Below are 15,169 nucleotides of genomic sequence, written 5' to 3'. Positions count from 1 at the left end.
AGAATTGTTGCCCTAGATTACTGTAAGTGTTTGTGTTTTCTTACCAGAGCCGTTGTCTCCACAGATAGATTTCCCAGGGTAGGTTCCCGAGGGCCTCTGCCCTCGGTGTCAGCACTTTCATTAGCAGTTCAAAAAGATGTTTGCCCTTTACCTCGGTGCCTGTTCCTTGAAAAACTTTTTCCAGGTTTTTTGTTTGTTTTGTTTGAGATGGATCTCTCTACATAATCCAGGCTGGCCTTGAACTCATAGAGATCCACTTGCCTCTGCCTGTCACGTGCTGGGATTAAGGGCATGCGCCATTGTGCACCTCTATCCTCTTCCCCCACCTCCCAGTTTGGAGGCGATGGTTGAGCACAAAGCAGTCTTTGACTGGGACTGTAGCTGTTGTTTTATTGATCGTTCTGACCCTCTTGTTTCCTGGAGTGAGCAGCCACTCACTTGCTCTTCTGTTGAGTTGTTTGTGTTCATTCTACAGTAATGACAGGCCAATGGATATTACAGATCTAAATTTAATTTAAAAAATTATTGTTATAGTTAGATAACTTTCTTTGATCATAATTTTACCTACATTCTGATTTTGTAAAATAAATTAAAATTTTTGAAAACCCTTTTTTTTCCTTTCCTTTCTTTTCTTTTCTTTCTTTTTTTTTTTTAACTGTGGTGTAACATGCTTTTAAAGACTTAGAATTGTATGGCTTCTGGTTGGCTGGTTGACCACACTCTTCTGGATGGCCCCAAACCCTGCATATACAGGCAGTACAAAGTGAACTTGGTGGATTATTTTTTAAAAAGTAAAGAAGGACATGGAGTTTGGAGGAGGTGGGGAGTGGGGGTGAGACATGGAGTTTGGAGAAGGTGGGGAGTGGGGTGGGTCTGGGAGGAGCTGGGGAAGGAGCAGGAGGAGACTATGATCAAGGTACATTATAAGGATTCCTCAAAGGAATTCTCAAAGATGTTACACTGAAGAGAACACTGTAGTCGTTTATAGGTGAGTTTTAACTGACGGCCTGTGTGGTCCCAGAAAAACGGGGGTGGAATGGACTTGGGCCAGTTTTGTAATTTGTACTTTATTAAGAAATCTATGGGGTTTTTCCTATAGAGTTGCAAGTAGCATTCTCTTAATTTAGTCCCTCTTGTGTCTAGTCATCTGTGTGTTTATTCCCTCAGTAATTATTCAGTAAACACCCATCCTGCTCCAGGAGTAGTTTGAGGCATTTGGGCTGTTGTGTTGGACAGATGATCAGGGTCCTTTGTCTCTGGCGTGTCTATTGCAGCGAAGCGTCATATGGGACGGGTGGCGTCAGGTGTGTAGCACACCAGATGGAGCTGTGACAGAGGAGGGGGGTGCGGGAAGGGTAGGACCTGAAGGGTCTCCATGTAGTGTCACAGTTCATGGCCTCAGGACAAAAGCATACCCTTGAGTATGGAGCTGAGAAAGAATGGAAAGAACCTTCTAGAAACAGGTTTCCATACCCTGAGGCAGGAATGGAGCTAGCATTCATGAAAAATGTCAGAGGCTAGAGGTAGGTTAGGTCCCGGCAAGGATTCCAGGTGCCCATCTTTGGTCTAAAGGTCTGTTGTCTGGCTTTTATGGAAACAGCTGTGTCTCCTTGGGATGCTGAAGGTAAAGAGATCCGGGGAAAGGCCCAAGCAGGGAAGCCAGTTAGTGAAGGCCACTGTCCTAATCAAAGAGGAGGAGGGGCCTGTGCCTGGCTTTGGAGGTAGTGGAGGAGGAGATGAAAATGCTCGGACGTGTTTGAAGACGGTCCAGTCAGGTGTGTCTGAGAGGAGGAGCGCCATCAAGGAAGCTCTGGGTTTTGCCTGAGGAACTGCAGGACAGAGGAACTCTGGTTAGGAGAGGGGCTGTGGGCTGGGTTGGGGCATGAAGGTCTTGGTAGATGTCTGTTGGAGGCCAGGCTCTCACAGGTGTGTATATGTGTGTTGTGTGTGCAAACTGCTCGCGGCTCTGTGGCTGACACAGACCCTGTCAGCATGGCTCTGCTGCTTTTGGCTGAGTATCCTCAGGGTTCTCTTTATTCTCATTAGGATCACACAGAATGACATATGGTCATTGTCGTCATATCACATATTAGCATGTATGTACTGATGAATGTTAGACAACCTGCTCTTCGGACTTCTTTGATCATATTTTTAATTTTATTGTTTTCCTCATTTGTAATTTATTGTTTTGTCATTATTAAATCTTATATTGTTTTGGTCTATTACTTTCTAATTTATTTAAAAATGCTTACTTTGGTTTATGTGTGTGTGCCTGTGTGAGTTAACCTGTGCCGCATGGGTGAGGGAGCAGAGGCCAGAGGGCGTGGGATCTCCTGGAACTAGAGTCACAGGTGGAGCGAGCTGTCTGATGTGGGTGTTGGGAACTGAACCCGCGACCTCCGCAAGAGCTCTGAGCACTCTCAATCCCTGAGCTTTCTCTCAGTTCTATTTTTTAAATTTCTTTTTCTTAAAAAAAAAGTACTTATTTTATGTGCACGAATGTTTTGCCTGCATAGTGTGTGCCTACGGGTAATTGTGAGTCACCACGTGGGTGCTGGGGGACAGACCTGGGTCCTCTGCAGGAGCAGCAAGCGATCTTAAGTGCTGAGCTGTCTCTCCAGCCCCTTTCTAATTTCTTAAACACAGATCATTTGTTTTATTTGTTTTTCTTCGTAAATAGTGAAGGCATTTGGGTTGTGTGCCTTCCTCTCCGCCATGAGAGCTCCTTTTTTGTTGGCCTCCACATCATATTCTTTACTTCCCCTTTGAGCCGGGGGTTATCTAGGAGTTCGCTTCTTAGCTGACAAGGAGGCACAATATTTAGATGCTCTTTAATTCGATAAAATTATATTAGATAATGGTTGGGAAATGTGGCCTATAAATCTCCTGAATTTTATAAATTTTCAAATTTTATAAATTTGTAACTAATCTTAATGTTTCATTAGCAGAAACAGAAAGTATATGTCCTGTAGCTGAGAGTTATCAGGCTTGCTAAATGAAGTTCTTTGGTTTCTGGCTTTGCAGAACTGTCACTTCGGAGGGGTGCTGTTGGGGTTCCTGCTGCATGGTTTTGAAATGGCTTTGTCTTGTATTCTAGCCTTGTTTGTGAGGCTGCAATCTCCGTGCCTCCCTCGGTTCTTTCTGTGTCACCACACAGGGTCTCTTCTTACACCACCGGACACTTAGCTTTTATTATTATTATTATTAACAAGGTCTCACTCAGTAGCTCATGCTGGCCTGGAACTCACTATGTAACCAAGTACCTACCAAGTGCTGTGACATCCAGAACCAGACATTGGCTGTTGAGGCCTTGGAGGTCATTGCGGGCTGATGGACTTTTTCTGCACCTTCCTCTAGGTCCTGACCATCGTGAAAGCTTTTGCCTATGGAGAAGTTCCTCCAGAGGCTCAGGGACTTGGCTCCATTTCCCCAGCCTGATAATATTTTCAGTGTGCCCCTGAAAGCCTGGGCATGTAGACACTGTGTGTGGAAAAACATATATTCTACATCCATTCACACCCCACCAGGCCCAGATGTTCAGAGGTCCCTTAGCTGGGGTGCAGTGTGTGCTCTCAGAGGAACACATAGGAACAGCTGCTCTCAAGGCCCTCTGTGCAGAAACTAGGGCAGTAGTACAGACTTAAAGAAAGATGCACTGGCATCTAGACACAGCTGTGCCCTTCCCTGTTCCCAGCCGTCCAGAACTTCAGGTACCCAGAGACCAGCCCCACTTTTATGTCAGCATTTATTGAAGCCATCCGTGTGAACAGGGCTCATTGGCAAGTACAGTGACTGTTGGGGATGAGGCTTTGTCCTTGTTGGGAGTGTTGAGGACCATATTTTAGATGGAGCGTCAGAAAAGGACGCTATAGAGGTAACATTGAAGTCAAGACTCAAACTCAGGAGCCAGCGGGTAAAGGAACAGATGAAGGCCAAGGTGGAGCAGGAACAGTGAATGTTGGAGGTGGGAGGAGGTGGCCATTTTGTTGTATTTGGAGTCAGATTGCAGCAGGGTCAGCAAACTTTCTAGACCATGGGTATGTAGGGCTCTGGCTACGCTAATAGCTACCACTACACACAAACACATTTAGCTTAAGAAACAGGTGGGCAGTGGTTGCAGATCTAGGTTTATAGGGAAAGGGGAAGGCCAGAGACTACAGAGCTCCAAAGGTGAGATTCATGGTGGGTGTATATCTTTGGGGAAAATCTTGGAGTACCACAGAGGGTACCCGTGTCAGAGATACCCTTTTGGAAGTTGACTAGGGTCTGAGAACCAGAGACAGTGATTGTTGACCATCTGGTCTGATACCTAGTAGCCCTGGACTCCCTAACCTGAGAAATGAGAAAGGACTAGAATTCATTCAGGGGCATGGAGATAAGCAGCTTAGTTGCCTGTGGTCAGGAAGATGTCTTCCGAGTGCCCAGGAGTAGGCATATACCTGAGGGGGATGTGGGTAGGTGGGTGGTTGCTTATCCTGGGTGCCCATTATTCCCTGAGCCCTCATCAAGACTTGTCCTGCAGGGTCTCCCTTTGCTCGTGCCAGCCTCAAGAGTGGGAAGACGGAGAGCTCATCGTACTTCCGGAGGAAGGAGAAGATGTTCCGGTTCTTCATCCGGCGTATGGTGAAAGCACAGAGCTTCTACTGGGTGGTCCTGTGTGTGGTGGCCCTGAACACCCTGTGCGTGGCCATGGTGCACTATAATCAGCCTCAGCGGCTCACCACTGCCCTGTGTACGTACTCTAGACCCTTCTTGGAGGCCCTTCCCAACCGCTCTGCTCTGTAGCCCGGAGACCCTGGTGCGCTGGATGCCACCCCCACCTCTACTGCACAGTCACAGGCCTGGCCTGTGTTCAGGGCCTGAAGATCCCCCAGCCTTAATTGATCTGGCCAGATACCCATCATGACATGAAATGGGGGATCCTTAGGGATGACCAGGGGCAAGCCAGACTAGTAGACCCAGTCATCTAGTGACCAAGTTCCTTGTCTCTTTGCCCTAAGGCTACGACTGCCACCCTGGATGCCCAGGGAGGCAGAATTGGGTTTCTGCATTCTCCCAGGGCTCTCCTAATCTCTCTGTCTCTACCGTGGGCTGAACTGGGGAGTTTCCATTTTCCCACAGGGCCAACTTGTCTCACATAATGAGCCTCTCACTAGTCACTAGGCTCTGAGTCATGTTCAGCTGGCCCCAGCCACAGTTCAGAGAAGGTAGACGGGGGACGATGGAGGGTTGAGACTTCCTATGCTTGTCTAACATCAGAGTGGATCCTCAGAGAATGACCCCTCAGCCTCCCTCAAGTGTCAGAGAATCTACCAGTTGTCTGCAGTCAGTGTGTTGTTCCCATTTCCTCGGGGCTCAGCTGCGCTTGCTCTTGTTCTCCGCAGTGGGTATGGAGGAATAGGACCAGTTTACCTTCACTTTCTCCTGAGGGGCTCTGTGTGCCACAAATTGCCTGAGTCCTCCTGGGGGAGCCCCATCTGACCTAGTGAGGCTCCATCCTGGCCTCTGCTGGCTGAGTGCTCGTCTTTATGGTGGCCTTTGGTTATCACACTCCTATCCCGAGGACCACTCAGCCTGCTCCCTGAAGGGCCCCCGTCTGGTGTAGGCACTGGCAGCCCCATAGTCAGTCACGTGCCTGCCTGTGCATATTGTTTTGGGAGGAGGATTCTAGGCTATAGCTTCCTAAACTGTGTGTTGAGATGTATTATTGCCTCATAAGGTGAAGGCATAGCGGCAGTAGAGACTAAAGGGATAGAGGTGGCATCAGCTGTCAGCCTGACTTATGCTCCAAGGGCAGGGTGAAGATCAGGGTTAGTGTGTGCTATACAGCAACAGGCGCCTGTGTCCTAGGGCTTGTGGTTTGATATCCCAGGACTTTTCTCAAGACTGAGCTCATTGTTTCTGTTGGTTCTCTAGGCTCACGTCTTTCCCACCGTTGGGGTTAGGTGGGAACCGAAGACTCTGATGCCTGCTCGCTCAGTTGTTCAGTCTTGTACATGAGGAAGCCGGTGGAATCTTGTCAGCCTTTCAGTTCTCCTGGGTGTTTGCTGTCTGAGAAGGTTGTCTGTACGTGCTGAGGAGCATTGTCTGCTCGCGTGTCTGATGTGTGGGAGGCACAAGGCTGGAGCTGCCCCAGTGTTGGGTTAGGCTGGAGTAGGCCACCAGGCGATGTGCCCCTTGGTCCTTTGGTGCTTTCTCTTAGTGGTTTCCTGTAATCCTTGACTCTCTTGGCCTCGTTGAGGGAAAATTGCTAAAGGATGCTGGGCCTTTACAGGATCTGAGTGTTTCTGTCCTGTGTCTGAGGCGTTATTTGACAACTCGGCTGACACGGTAAGGTAGGGAGCCTTGCCTTGAACAGACCAGCGGGAGCCCTGCCACGCTACTGATGGGCTCTGTTCGCCAGGGTACCAATGCCCCTGATGATCCAACGGGAAAACTGTGGAGCCTTGTCATCCTGTGAGCCCTATGAAGTCTTACCCATCATTCCCCTCTGTTCCATAACATAATGGCCTCTTACTAGAAAGAACAAGCAATACCCCAAAACAAAGCAATAAAAAAAAAACCATCTGATTGTGCAGAGGTCAGAGGGCAGTTTGTGAGAATTAATTCACCCCTTTTACCATGTGGGTGCTGGGGAGTCCACTCAGGCTGTCAGGTGATGACAGGTGCCTTCCCCACTGAGCATCTCACTGACCTTAGAAAGACACACTGAATTACCTCTCCCGGCTTCCCTTTAGCTTGCAAGCCCTACAGAAAACTATGAGTATTGTCTCCCATGGCAGCTCCTGGTGGCTGTGGTGCCAATTGAATGAGTAATACAGGAATGAATGAAGGAGCCCTTCACTGCTTCAGAGGAAGGCTGTGTCTTAATGCTGTGGCCGCTGTGACAGGATATCGGCATTTTTTTTTTATCTCTTTCTGTGAAACTTTAACTCCTTGCAATTCTTGTCCAGACCCTCTTAGTTTATTTTTCTGAAGAGCAAGCTCAGTGCGTACGCAGCCTCACCTTAGCACACAGGTGGAGGTATGCCAGTTCCCTGGGGAGCTCCATGGCGCAGGAGTTGCTCTTTTTGGTATCAAGGTAGTCTGGGCCTCAGATAGGAGCATTGGGTCCCCTCGTTCTGCTGTGTGTCTCCTCTGTCTACCGAGCTGTTCCGGGCTGGTAGATGTCACTATAGCTTTCCCCTATATCTCACTACTTGCTGACTAGAACAGTCAGGCTGAGTGTTGGTCACCTGGGCAGTGTCAAGCCTGACTGGGAGGGTCCTGTCTCCAGTAGGCTCCTCCTGCTTATTAGGATCCCATGTTAGAAATGGGTACCTGACAGTTTTCCCAGTGGCTCTGAAGGCAAGCTTGCTGGGTTGAGTTGCTCTTGGGGTGTGAAATGGACGCCTCCCCTCTCTGTGTGACACTGTGGCTAGCATTGCAGCTGCTGCAAACTCGCCCCCATGGAGCATTTGGATGGGCACAGAATGACCTTTGGAGAGTGGTGGGTGCAGGCACATCTCAGGGTACACTGGCATGGAGAACGAGTATCATCTGTCTTGTCGGGAGCTATGTCTCCTCATGGTCCCACGTCCTTGACAGAGGCCCTGGGATGGTTAGGTTGATGGCTTTCTGTGACAGGACTCTTGGAAACTCGTCTTTGGTTCTTTGTTATGACTCTGTGCTCTGTGCGGCTCTGCTCTGGGTTCTGAGCGACTGCCCTGGTCAGAGGTCGCAAACACTGGTGGTATCTTTGGAAGCCCATACTAGATGGGTGGTGGAGAGTTATCCGTTTAGTAGTAGTTGAGACAGACACATGAGTAAAGTTATCAAACCTGGTTTCTTGGGGTCCTAAGAAAGGGTGCCAGGAAGTTTTCGTGGGAGTCTTTTAGGAGGAGGCTGGGATCCCTAGTGGAGACTGGAACATGGACCAGCACAGAAGGCCACTGGGCTGCCCATCCTCCTCTGAAGTGTCCTGAGGCAGCACAGAAGGGCTGCTGGGCTGCCCAGCCTCCTCTGAAGTGTCCTGAGGCAATGCAGAAGGGCCCCTGGGCTGCCCAGCCTCCTCTGAAGTGTCCTGAGGCAATGCAGAAGGGCCCCTGGGCTGCCCATCCTCCTCTGAAGTGTCCTGAGGCAATGCAGAAGGGCCCCTGGGCTGCCCAGCCTCCTCTGAAGTGTCCTGAGGCAGCTCACTCCTGAATTGATCCTGTAGTTGTTTCTTACAGACTCTGAGCGTTTGTTACCTTATAGACTGGGACTGGTGCATCTCCTACTGTTCAATCCTTTATCCCTCTCCTAAGCTGTGGCCAGAGTGGGGGGTGAGGGGAAGGGGTTACAGACCAAGCCCAGAAGGCTCAGAGGTGTGGTGATGTCAGGCTTGGGCTAGAGGCCAGGTGAGAGGAGCCTGAGCTAAAACTTCTCTTGTCTGACTTCTCCTAGACTTTGCAGAGTTTGTTTTCCTGGGTCTCTTCCTCACAGAGATGTCCCTGAAGATGTATGGCCTAGGGCCCCGGAGCTACTTTAGGTCTTCCTTCAACTGCTTTGACTTTGGGGTGAGTAAGACGCCTCACTAAGTCCCTTCTGTTGGGTGAGTCTGAGCTGTGCACAGCCCCTCCCCTATGCATACTCAGAGTGGGCTGAGCTCTGTGACCCTGTGTGAGCCAGGAAGGCTGCGAGAGACCAGGAGGTAATAGGAGTTGTAGAGAGAGGACCCTCCCAGCTCTACCTAGTGGCCAGAATGTCAGCAGCTGCTTTCCTGAAGGATATGCCCTTTCCTCCCTGACCCTATGTATAGATTGACATTTACAGCAAGGCTCTGTAGCTCCTTCTGTACCTGGGACCTTGTCACTTAGTAATTCAGTTTTCCCAGTAGAGCTTTGGGGACTGCGGTCTGGCATCCCGCCCTCCTGCAGTCTGGCCTGGATAGCTGTACCCGTGTTTGTGAGAACAGTCGCCCTGCTAGACTTGCCTTTTCCGAGAGTACGTGGTAGGCTTGGACTGGTCTCCTCCTAACCTCTGTGGGTCAGAGAGGCCTCAGTGAGAGCTGTTGCCATGGCTCATCCTGGGAGTAGACACCAGGCTCAAGGTGGGGCCGCACAATAGACCGTGCAGGATGTGCATAGCCGGAAGCCCTGGGATTGGTCCTGTTGGCCCCTGCCGAGTGGAAGGGCCATAGCCGTGGGGAATGACTTGGAATGCTGGAAGCAGACAGTGAGGGAGACTTGGCCGGAGGGAAGCATGGCTGTCCTCGGGGCTCCGGTTCTGCCCCTGGAGCTCTTTCTCTGTCTTCAAGAAGAGCTTCTTTGCAGCAGGACAGTTTCCTTGGGCTGTCCCTGTCAGTAGAGTTTTGGGAATCAAATGACCTATTTTTAAAAAAGATTTAATTATGTGTGTGTAGGTGCCTACGGAGACTAGAGGTGTCGAATGTCCCCAGAGCTGGAGTTACAAGTGGTCTTGAGCCACCCAGTGTGGGCACTGGGAAGTGAGCTCAGCTTCCTTGTCAAATCAGTATATGTGCTTCACTGCTGGGCGGTCTCGCGCCCCAGAGACTTCGTTTTGTTTCGTATTGCTTGGTCGTTTTCAGCCATCCTGGTGTGCCTGGTATACACTTCTTTTAAAGGCATATTGGACATTGAAGGTTATTTTTATGGCTATATTATAAACCTTCTTGGAGTTTATTCTGTTAGATAAAAACCAACTCATTTGTTCATGTTTCCTTGAGGTGCATTAAGGTTAGCATCCTTTAGCTTCCTGGAGCATTCACCGTCTCAGGAACAAGCAGGGATCACACCTCAGTCTCTTACCCCCTCAGTACAGAGTTGGTAGTGCACCCCAGTCTCTTACTCCCTCAGTACAGAGTTGGTAGTGCACCCCAGTCTCTTACTCCCTCAGTACAGAGTTGGTAGTGCACCCCAGTCTCTTACTCTCTCAGTACAGAGTTGGTAGTGCACCCCAGTCTCTTACTCCCTCAGTACAGAGTTGGTAGTGCACCCCAGTCTCTTACTCCCTCAGCACAGAGTTGGTAGTGCACCCCAATGTCTTCCTCAGCACAGAGTTGGTATTGCACCCCAGTGTCCTCAAGACTAGGTAGAAAGTCCACTCTAAGGTCTTGACTCCTTTCCAGCTGGCCTGGGAGGCACACACTAACCAGGACCGAGTTGGAAGTCACACTTTGGTTTCCCTGTCAGAACTGCTTTAAGCCATTTTCAGATCCGAGTGGAAGTCACGGTGTTATTTATTCTTGGATTCGTCTTTCGACCATGCCCTTTCTCAGCACTGGCACCATTTGGTATCTGGAAGGCCGGGCACTTTCTGAATCAGCAGGGCCTGGCTCCCTTCTGGTGATTGTTTTTGCCTTTTACATTTGATGTAAGCAGAGTCCAGGCAGTCCTGTAGCGCTTGGCTTGGACATCTCTGGAGCAGAGTTCACCTCACCGTTTACTGAGCTCACTTTCTGCTCTTCCCACATTTGCAGGCAATGGTGTGGCCGGACGTCTTGCCAGAGGCCCACAGCACACAGCGCCTCTGGTTGTCTTGTGCTCTTGTAGGTCCTGGTGGCAGTGTTCCCAGTGTCCAGGGCACTTTATGTTTTCACTGACAGGCTGCTCAGTGCTTGCTCTTTGCCTCTGAAACTGCTAATAGTGTTTGGTTTTAGTACACTTTGTCCCTAAAACCTGTGCTGACTTTTCCTGCCTGGAAACATTATCTCGATAGTGAGTGATTTAAAGCAATGAGCACACAGTGCCTCACCGTGTCTGAGAGTGACAAATTCTAGAGTGTCCTCTAGAATCTGACTGCCTCTGGCTCTGGCTCTAGTGAGGTCCTAAGTTATCCCAAGTTCATCCGGGTATAAAGAATTCACTGCAGACTTGCCTGTCGACTAGGCTCACTGCTCAGCCTGCCACCAGCTCTGTTCCTGGTCCCCCGAGTGCTTCCACACTACTGGAGAGCCATTGTTGCGGTGTATCAGGTGATAGGGAAGAGCCCGGAGCAGTGAGATAGACACCACAGTATCTGTGTCTTGTGCTGTGTCCCCTGTGCTCCCAAGTCCCTGTTAGACACATGCTCGTGGACAGGAGGCAGGGCAGGTGTTTACTGAGCAATGCTGCCACACCACGCAGATGCTAGGCCATGTGCATGCGTGTGTCAGTGTCATCCATGTCTGTGCATGTGCCCAGGTACAGATGTGCCCTGTGTTGATGCTGTCTATTTCAGGTGATTGTGGGGAGTATCTTTGAAGTAGTCTGGGCTGCCATCAAGCCAGGAACCTCCTTTGGAATCAGTGTGCTGCGGGCTCTCCGACTGCTGAGGATTTTCAAAGTCACGAAGTATGTCACCTGCGTGTTCCTGGTTGGGGGACACGGATGGAGGCCACGTGTGAGGCTGGATTACATGGGGATGGGTGGCGTCTGGAAGCTTATGCTGGGGTTTTCTGGCATCAATACAGCATTGGTGGTAAACAGCACATGCAGGGACTATCGTGACAAGAGCCTTTAGGCCTGTAGATGCTCCCAAGGGGGTCCGTGACTCTTGTCAGGAGGTAGCGCAGCTCTTTCCAGGCCCTTCGTGAGTTTTCTAATACTCCTGAATCTACTCATGTTCAGATTCAGAATCAGAGAGTCTGTGGAGGGTGCCTGGGCCTCTGACATGGGGTCAGGGGGAGGGAGCCCCTAAGAGGGTGCACACAGGGAGCCTGGCATCTGTTCTGGTGTCCTTCCTTCCCTGTGTCAGGATGGCAGAATAGCACGTGCAAAGATGCAGAGGCTGCTGGGGACGTCTGAAGGCTCCTGGGAGAAGCACTCTAGAGGCTAGGATGGCAATTGGAGTTATCATTCAACAGCAAAATCATTGTAGATATAGGTGGGCCCTGTATGCCATGAAGACTGCCTGTGAATGAGGAAGTCACCTTTTTCTTCCAGGAGTGTGGTGAAGGGGCTTTAAGAAGCACCAGGTCAGCTATAACTTGGCCGACCAATTGGACATTGGGTGGTGAAGGACCTGGAGCAGCAGTTCTCAACCTGTGACCCTTTCACAGGGGTCACCTAAGACCACTGGAAAACGCAGATATTTACATTATGATTGCTAACAGTAGCAACATCACAGTTAGGAAGTAGCAATGAAAATAATTGTATGGCTGGGGGTCAGCACAGCATGAGAAACTGTGTTAAAGGGTTGCAGCATCAGGAAGGTTGAGAATCACTAAGCTAGAGTGTTGGAGAGCAGGAAGTCTAGGTTTGAGCCTGGCCATCTGATAGGCGGTGATATCTTCTGTTGAGAATTGGTGCAGTTTGGGAAAGCCGGGGAGCCCAGCACTGCAGACATGTGTCTGCTGTTGCTATCCCACGGCTGGACTGAGGGTCCAGGATCGTGAGTTCTGATTCCTGGAGAGGTGCATGCTTCATGTGTAGACTGGGGCTCAGCTTGAATACGGAGAGCCTGGATGAGTGAGAAGCAGCTCTGGGGTGGTCCAGCAAGCCCTCCACCATCCTTTCTGCCTGACAGGTATTGGAACTCCCTGAGGAACCTGGTGGTATCCCTCCTCAACTCCATGAAGTCCATCATCAGCCTCCTCTTCCTGCTTTTCCTCTTCATTGTGGTCTTCGCTCTGTTGGGGATGCAGCTGTTTGGGGGACAGTAAGTAGCCTGGAGTAAGGGCGGGCCAGGGCCCCTGGGGAGACAGAGCTCAGAGCAGATGGTGCCACCCCAGGCCATATCCACCGGCCTTCTTCCTGAAGGTCCTCCTCCTTCCTGAAGGTCCTCCCGCAGGGCTGAGAATAATGAGCGCTTCAGAGCTGAGCCTGTTGATGTCAAGGGACTGGTCCCCTGGCTCCCGACGGGACTTGCTCTTCTCAAGTTCATTTCTCTTTTCCCCCAGGTTCAACTTTCAGGATGAGACCCCGACCACCAATTTCGATACCTTCCCAGCTGCCATCCTCACTGTCTTTCAGGTGAGGCTTCTTGCGCTCTCCGTGGTTCTCGTCTCCCCCAGGAACTAGGACAGAGTGAGTGAAATTAGAGGCCCATGTTTAAACGTAACTGCACAACAAAAGATGAGCCTTGGCAGGTCCTGGGTCTGGGTGTCAAGGGCAGGTGCGTTGCCAATCTGGGGAGCAAGCGGAGCTCCCTTGGGTGTCTGAGCAGCCACTTCGTCACTTTCTCAGCTCTGAGGCCTGAAACCACTTGGTTTCTACCCTCAGAGCAAAACCAAAGCTCTCCTGAACTTCTGTAGGGTCTCAGGCCCAGAGGCCCCCTATTCATTTTCATTCTGGGATATGTGCCTACCAATGCCCCCTGGAAGGCTGTGGCTGTGGGCCCATTGTCTGTTTGATGAGGTCCTTATTGGCTTCAGGGGTCACCTCCTCTCTTGGACAGCTTGGTTTTGGGTTCTCTTGGTTGTTACTTTCACCTTTGATAGTTAGCCTTCTAATGTTGCTCACTGATCATGTGGTATCCTGTGTACGCGCCCCATGATTCCTGCTTGGATACCTTGTCTGAGACAGACCAGGACAGAATGAGCTGCCTCCCTGTCGTGAGAACTGTTGGGAGGGAAACTGTCAGGCTCAGATCTTGGTGTCTGAAGAGCCTGAGCTAACCCACAGCTGAGCCCACATGTGTGGAAGAGCCGTTGCTCCCTGTCAGATGGAGGATGTGTTTCCAGCAGCTGATCTAAACCCAGTCAGTGACCGGCTAAGAGAGCATTTGGGCCCTGCCCCACCTTTGGATTCCAAGTGCTCCTGTCCTTTCTCCACGGACTCCCTTTCTCACTCTGGTTTGCTAACAGGTCTGTGGCTTCCAGAGTGTGAGCCTCTAGTGTGGGATTGGGCCTGTCAGCCCCTAGAGACAGAGGAATGTTTCTTCATCCCGGGTCCTTGCAGAGTGCATTTTGTCTGCTTGGGAATAGATGCTCAAGGTGGGAGGGAGACTTCTTCGTGTGGTTCGTGGGTCTAGGGTGCCCAGGCACCAAGGAGGGGAAGCTGGGAATTGATGTTCACGGTGGGGAGGAGAGCTTCTTCATATGGTTCATGGATCTAGGGTACCCGAATACCAAGAAAGGGAAGCTGGGAGAACCACACCCCAAGGCCGGTGGTGAGCATGTCGGGAGAGCAGTCCTTGACCAAGGCCCAAGGATTTATAGAGGCCAGGTTAGAGAGCCCTGTAAGCAAGGTTTGACAGGTGCTACCCAGTGGCAGCTCTGGTGTGACTCCAGACCATGGCGGGTGACAGGCTAATCGTGACTGTGCTCTTTGCGTTTGCTGTTAACGAGGAACTAAGCCTAGCAGGGGCACAGGAGAACTGCTTCTTTCTGCACACCGGGTTCGGACTAGACCTCTGCTCTAGTTTGCTTTCTGCTGCTGTGATCAATACCATCACCAAAAGCAACTGGAGAGGGAAGGGCTTATTTGACTTACACTTGCCTGTCACTGTTCATCACTGAGTGAGGGAAGTCAGGGTAAGGGCAACGATAGGAGCCAAGGAGAAAAACTGCTTCCTGGTTCGTTTTTAGTCTCGTGGTCAGCTACCTTTCTTACAACTCCCAGCACCCTGCTCGGAGGTGACGCCACCCACAGTGGGATGGGACCTCCCACACCCACCAATCAACAATAGAGAAAATGCTACACAGAACAATCTGATGCAGGCTTTTCCTTAATGGAGCGTCAAGCTGGCAACAACTAACCATCATGATTGCACACACCCTCTGCTCTGCACACAGCAGCGGCACAGCGGAGAGCATCTGAGTGCCGTTGCATCAGTGGGGTGCACATGCGGCCAGACACGGATTACTGGAGGAGGCCAGCAATGCTGACAGGCTAGCCTGTCCTCAGCAGGATATCTTAGATGGGAGTCTTAAAACCCAGGAAGGGAAAGCCGGTCTCTGGACTAAGATGAAAGTGTGGGTGGGAGGGTGCAAAGGAGGAAGGAGAAACCTTCCAATTTGCTCATGGGGGGGGGCTGCAAATTAAATACTGTGAAGTGCTGATACCCTGGAAGGGAAGTGCAACTACTTTCAAAGAAAAGGGAATAAGAGAGCAAGTGCATCTGACTCTGGGCCAAGTCAAGGGACAAAGGAAGAACTCCCAAAAATCCCCCAACTGAAGAAAAGCATCTAAGTCAAAGAATAAGAACTAAGCAGAAATCCTAGACATTAAAGGTGTAGCAATTCAAGTAAAAATGCAAGCAGACTGCA

The 15,169-nt window shown here is 50.5% G+C and overlaps 1 protein-coding gene across 11 annotated transcripts in view; it reads left to right on the top strand.

Annotated features, from left to right (window-relative positions):
• Cacna1b (calcium voltage-gated channel subunit alpha1 B) overlaps window positions 1-15,169 on the top strand; it is a 155,354-nt gene that overhangs the window by 49,659 nt on the left and 90,526 nt on the right. For all 11 annotated transcript variants that reach the window (XM_075985330.1, XM_075985327.1, XM_075985324.1 and 8 more), the window contains exons 11-15: window positions 4,523-4,732; window positions 8,425-8,537; window positions 11,200-11,312; window positions 12,487-12,618; window positions 12,860-12,932. In XM_075985330.1, the coding sequence (XP_075841445.1) occupies window positions 4,523-4,732; window positions 8,425-8,537; window positions 11,200-11,312; window positions 12,487-12,618; window positions 12,860-12,932 (641 nt within the window). The remainder of the gene's footprint in view (window positions 1-4,522; window positions 4,733-8,424; window positions 8,538-11,199; window positions 11,313-12,486; window positions 12,619-12,859; window positions 12,933-15,169) is intronic.

Source organism: Microtus pennsylvanicus, chromosome 9 (genome assembly GCF_037038515.1).
Source record: "Microtus pennsylvanicus isolate mMicPen1 chromosome 9, mMicPen1.hap1, whole genome shotgun sequence".
Classification (NCBI taxonomy): domain Eukaryota; kingdom Metazoa; phylum Chordata; class Mammalia; order Rodentia; family Cricetidae; genus Microtus; species Microtus pennsylvanicus.
This window is presented reverse-complemented; position numbering and strand designations above follow the sequence as displayed.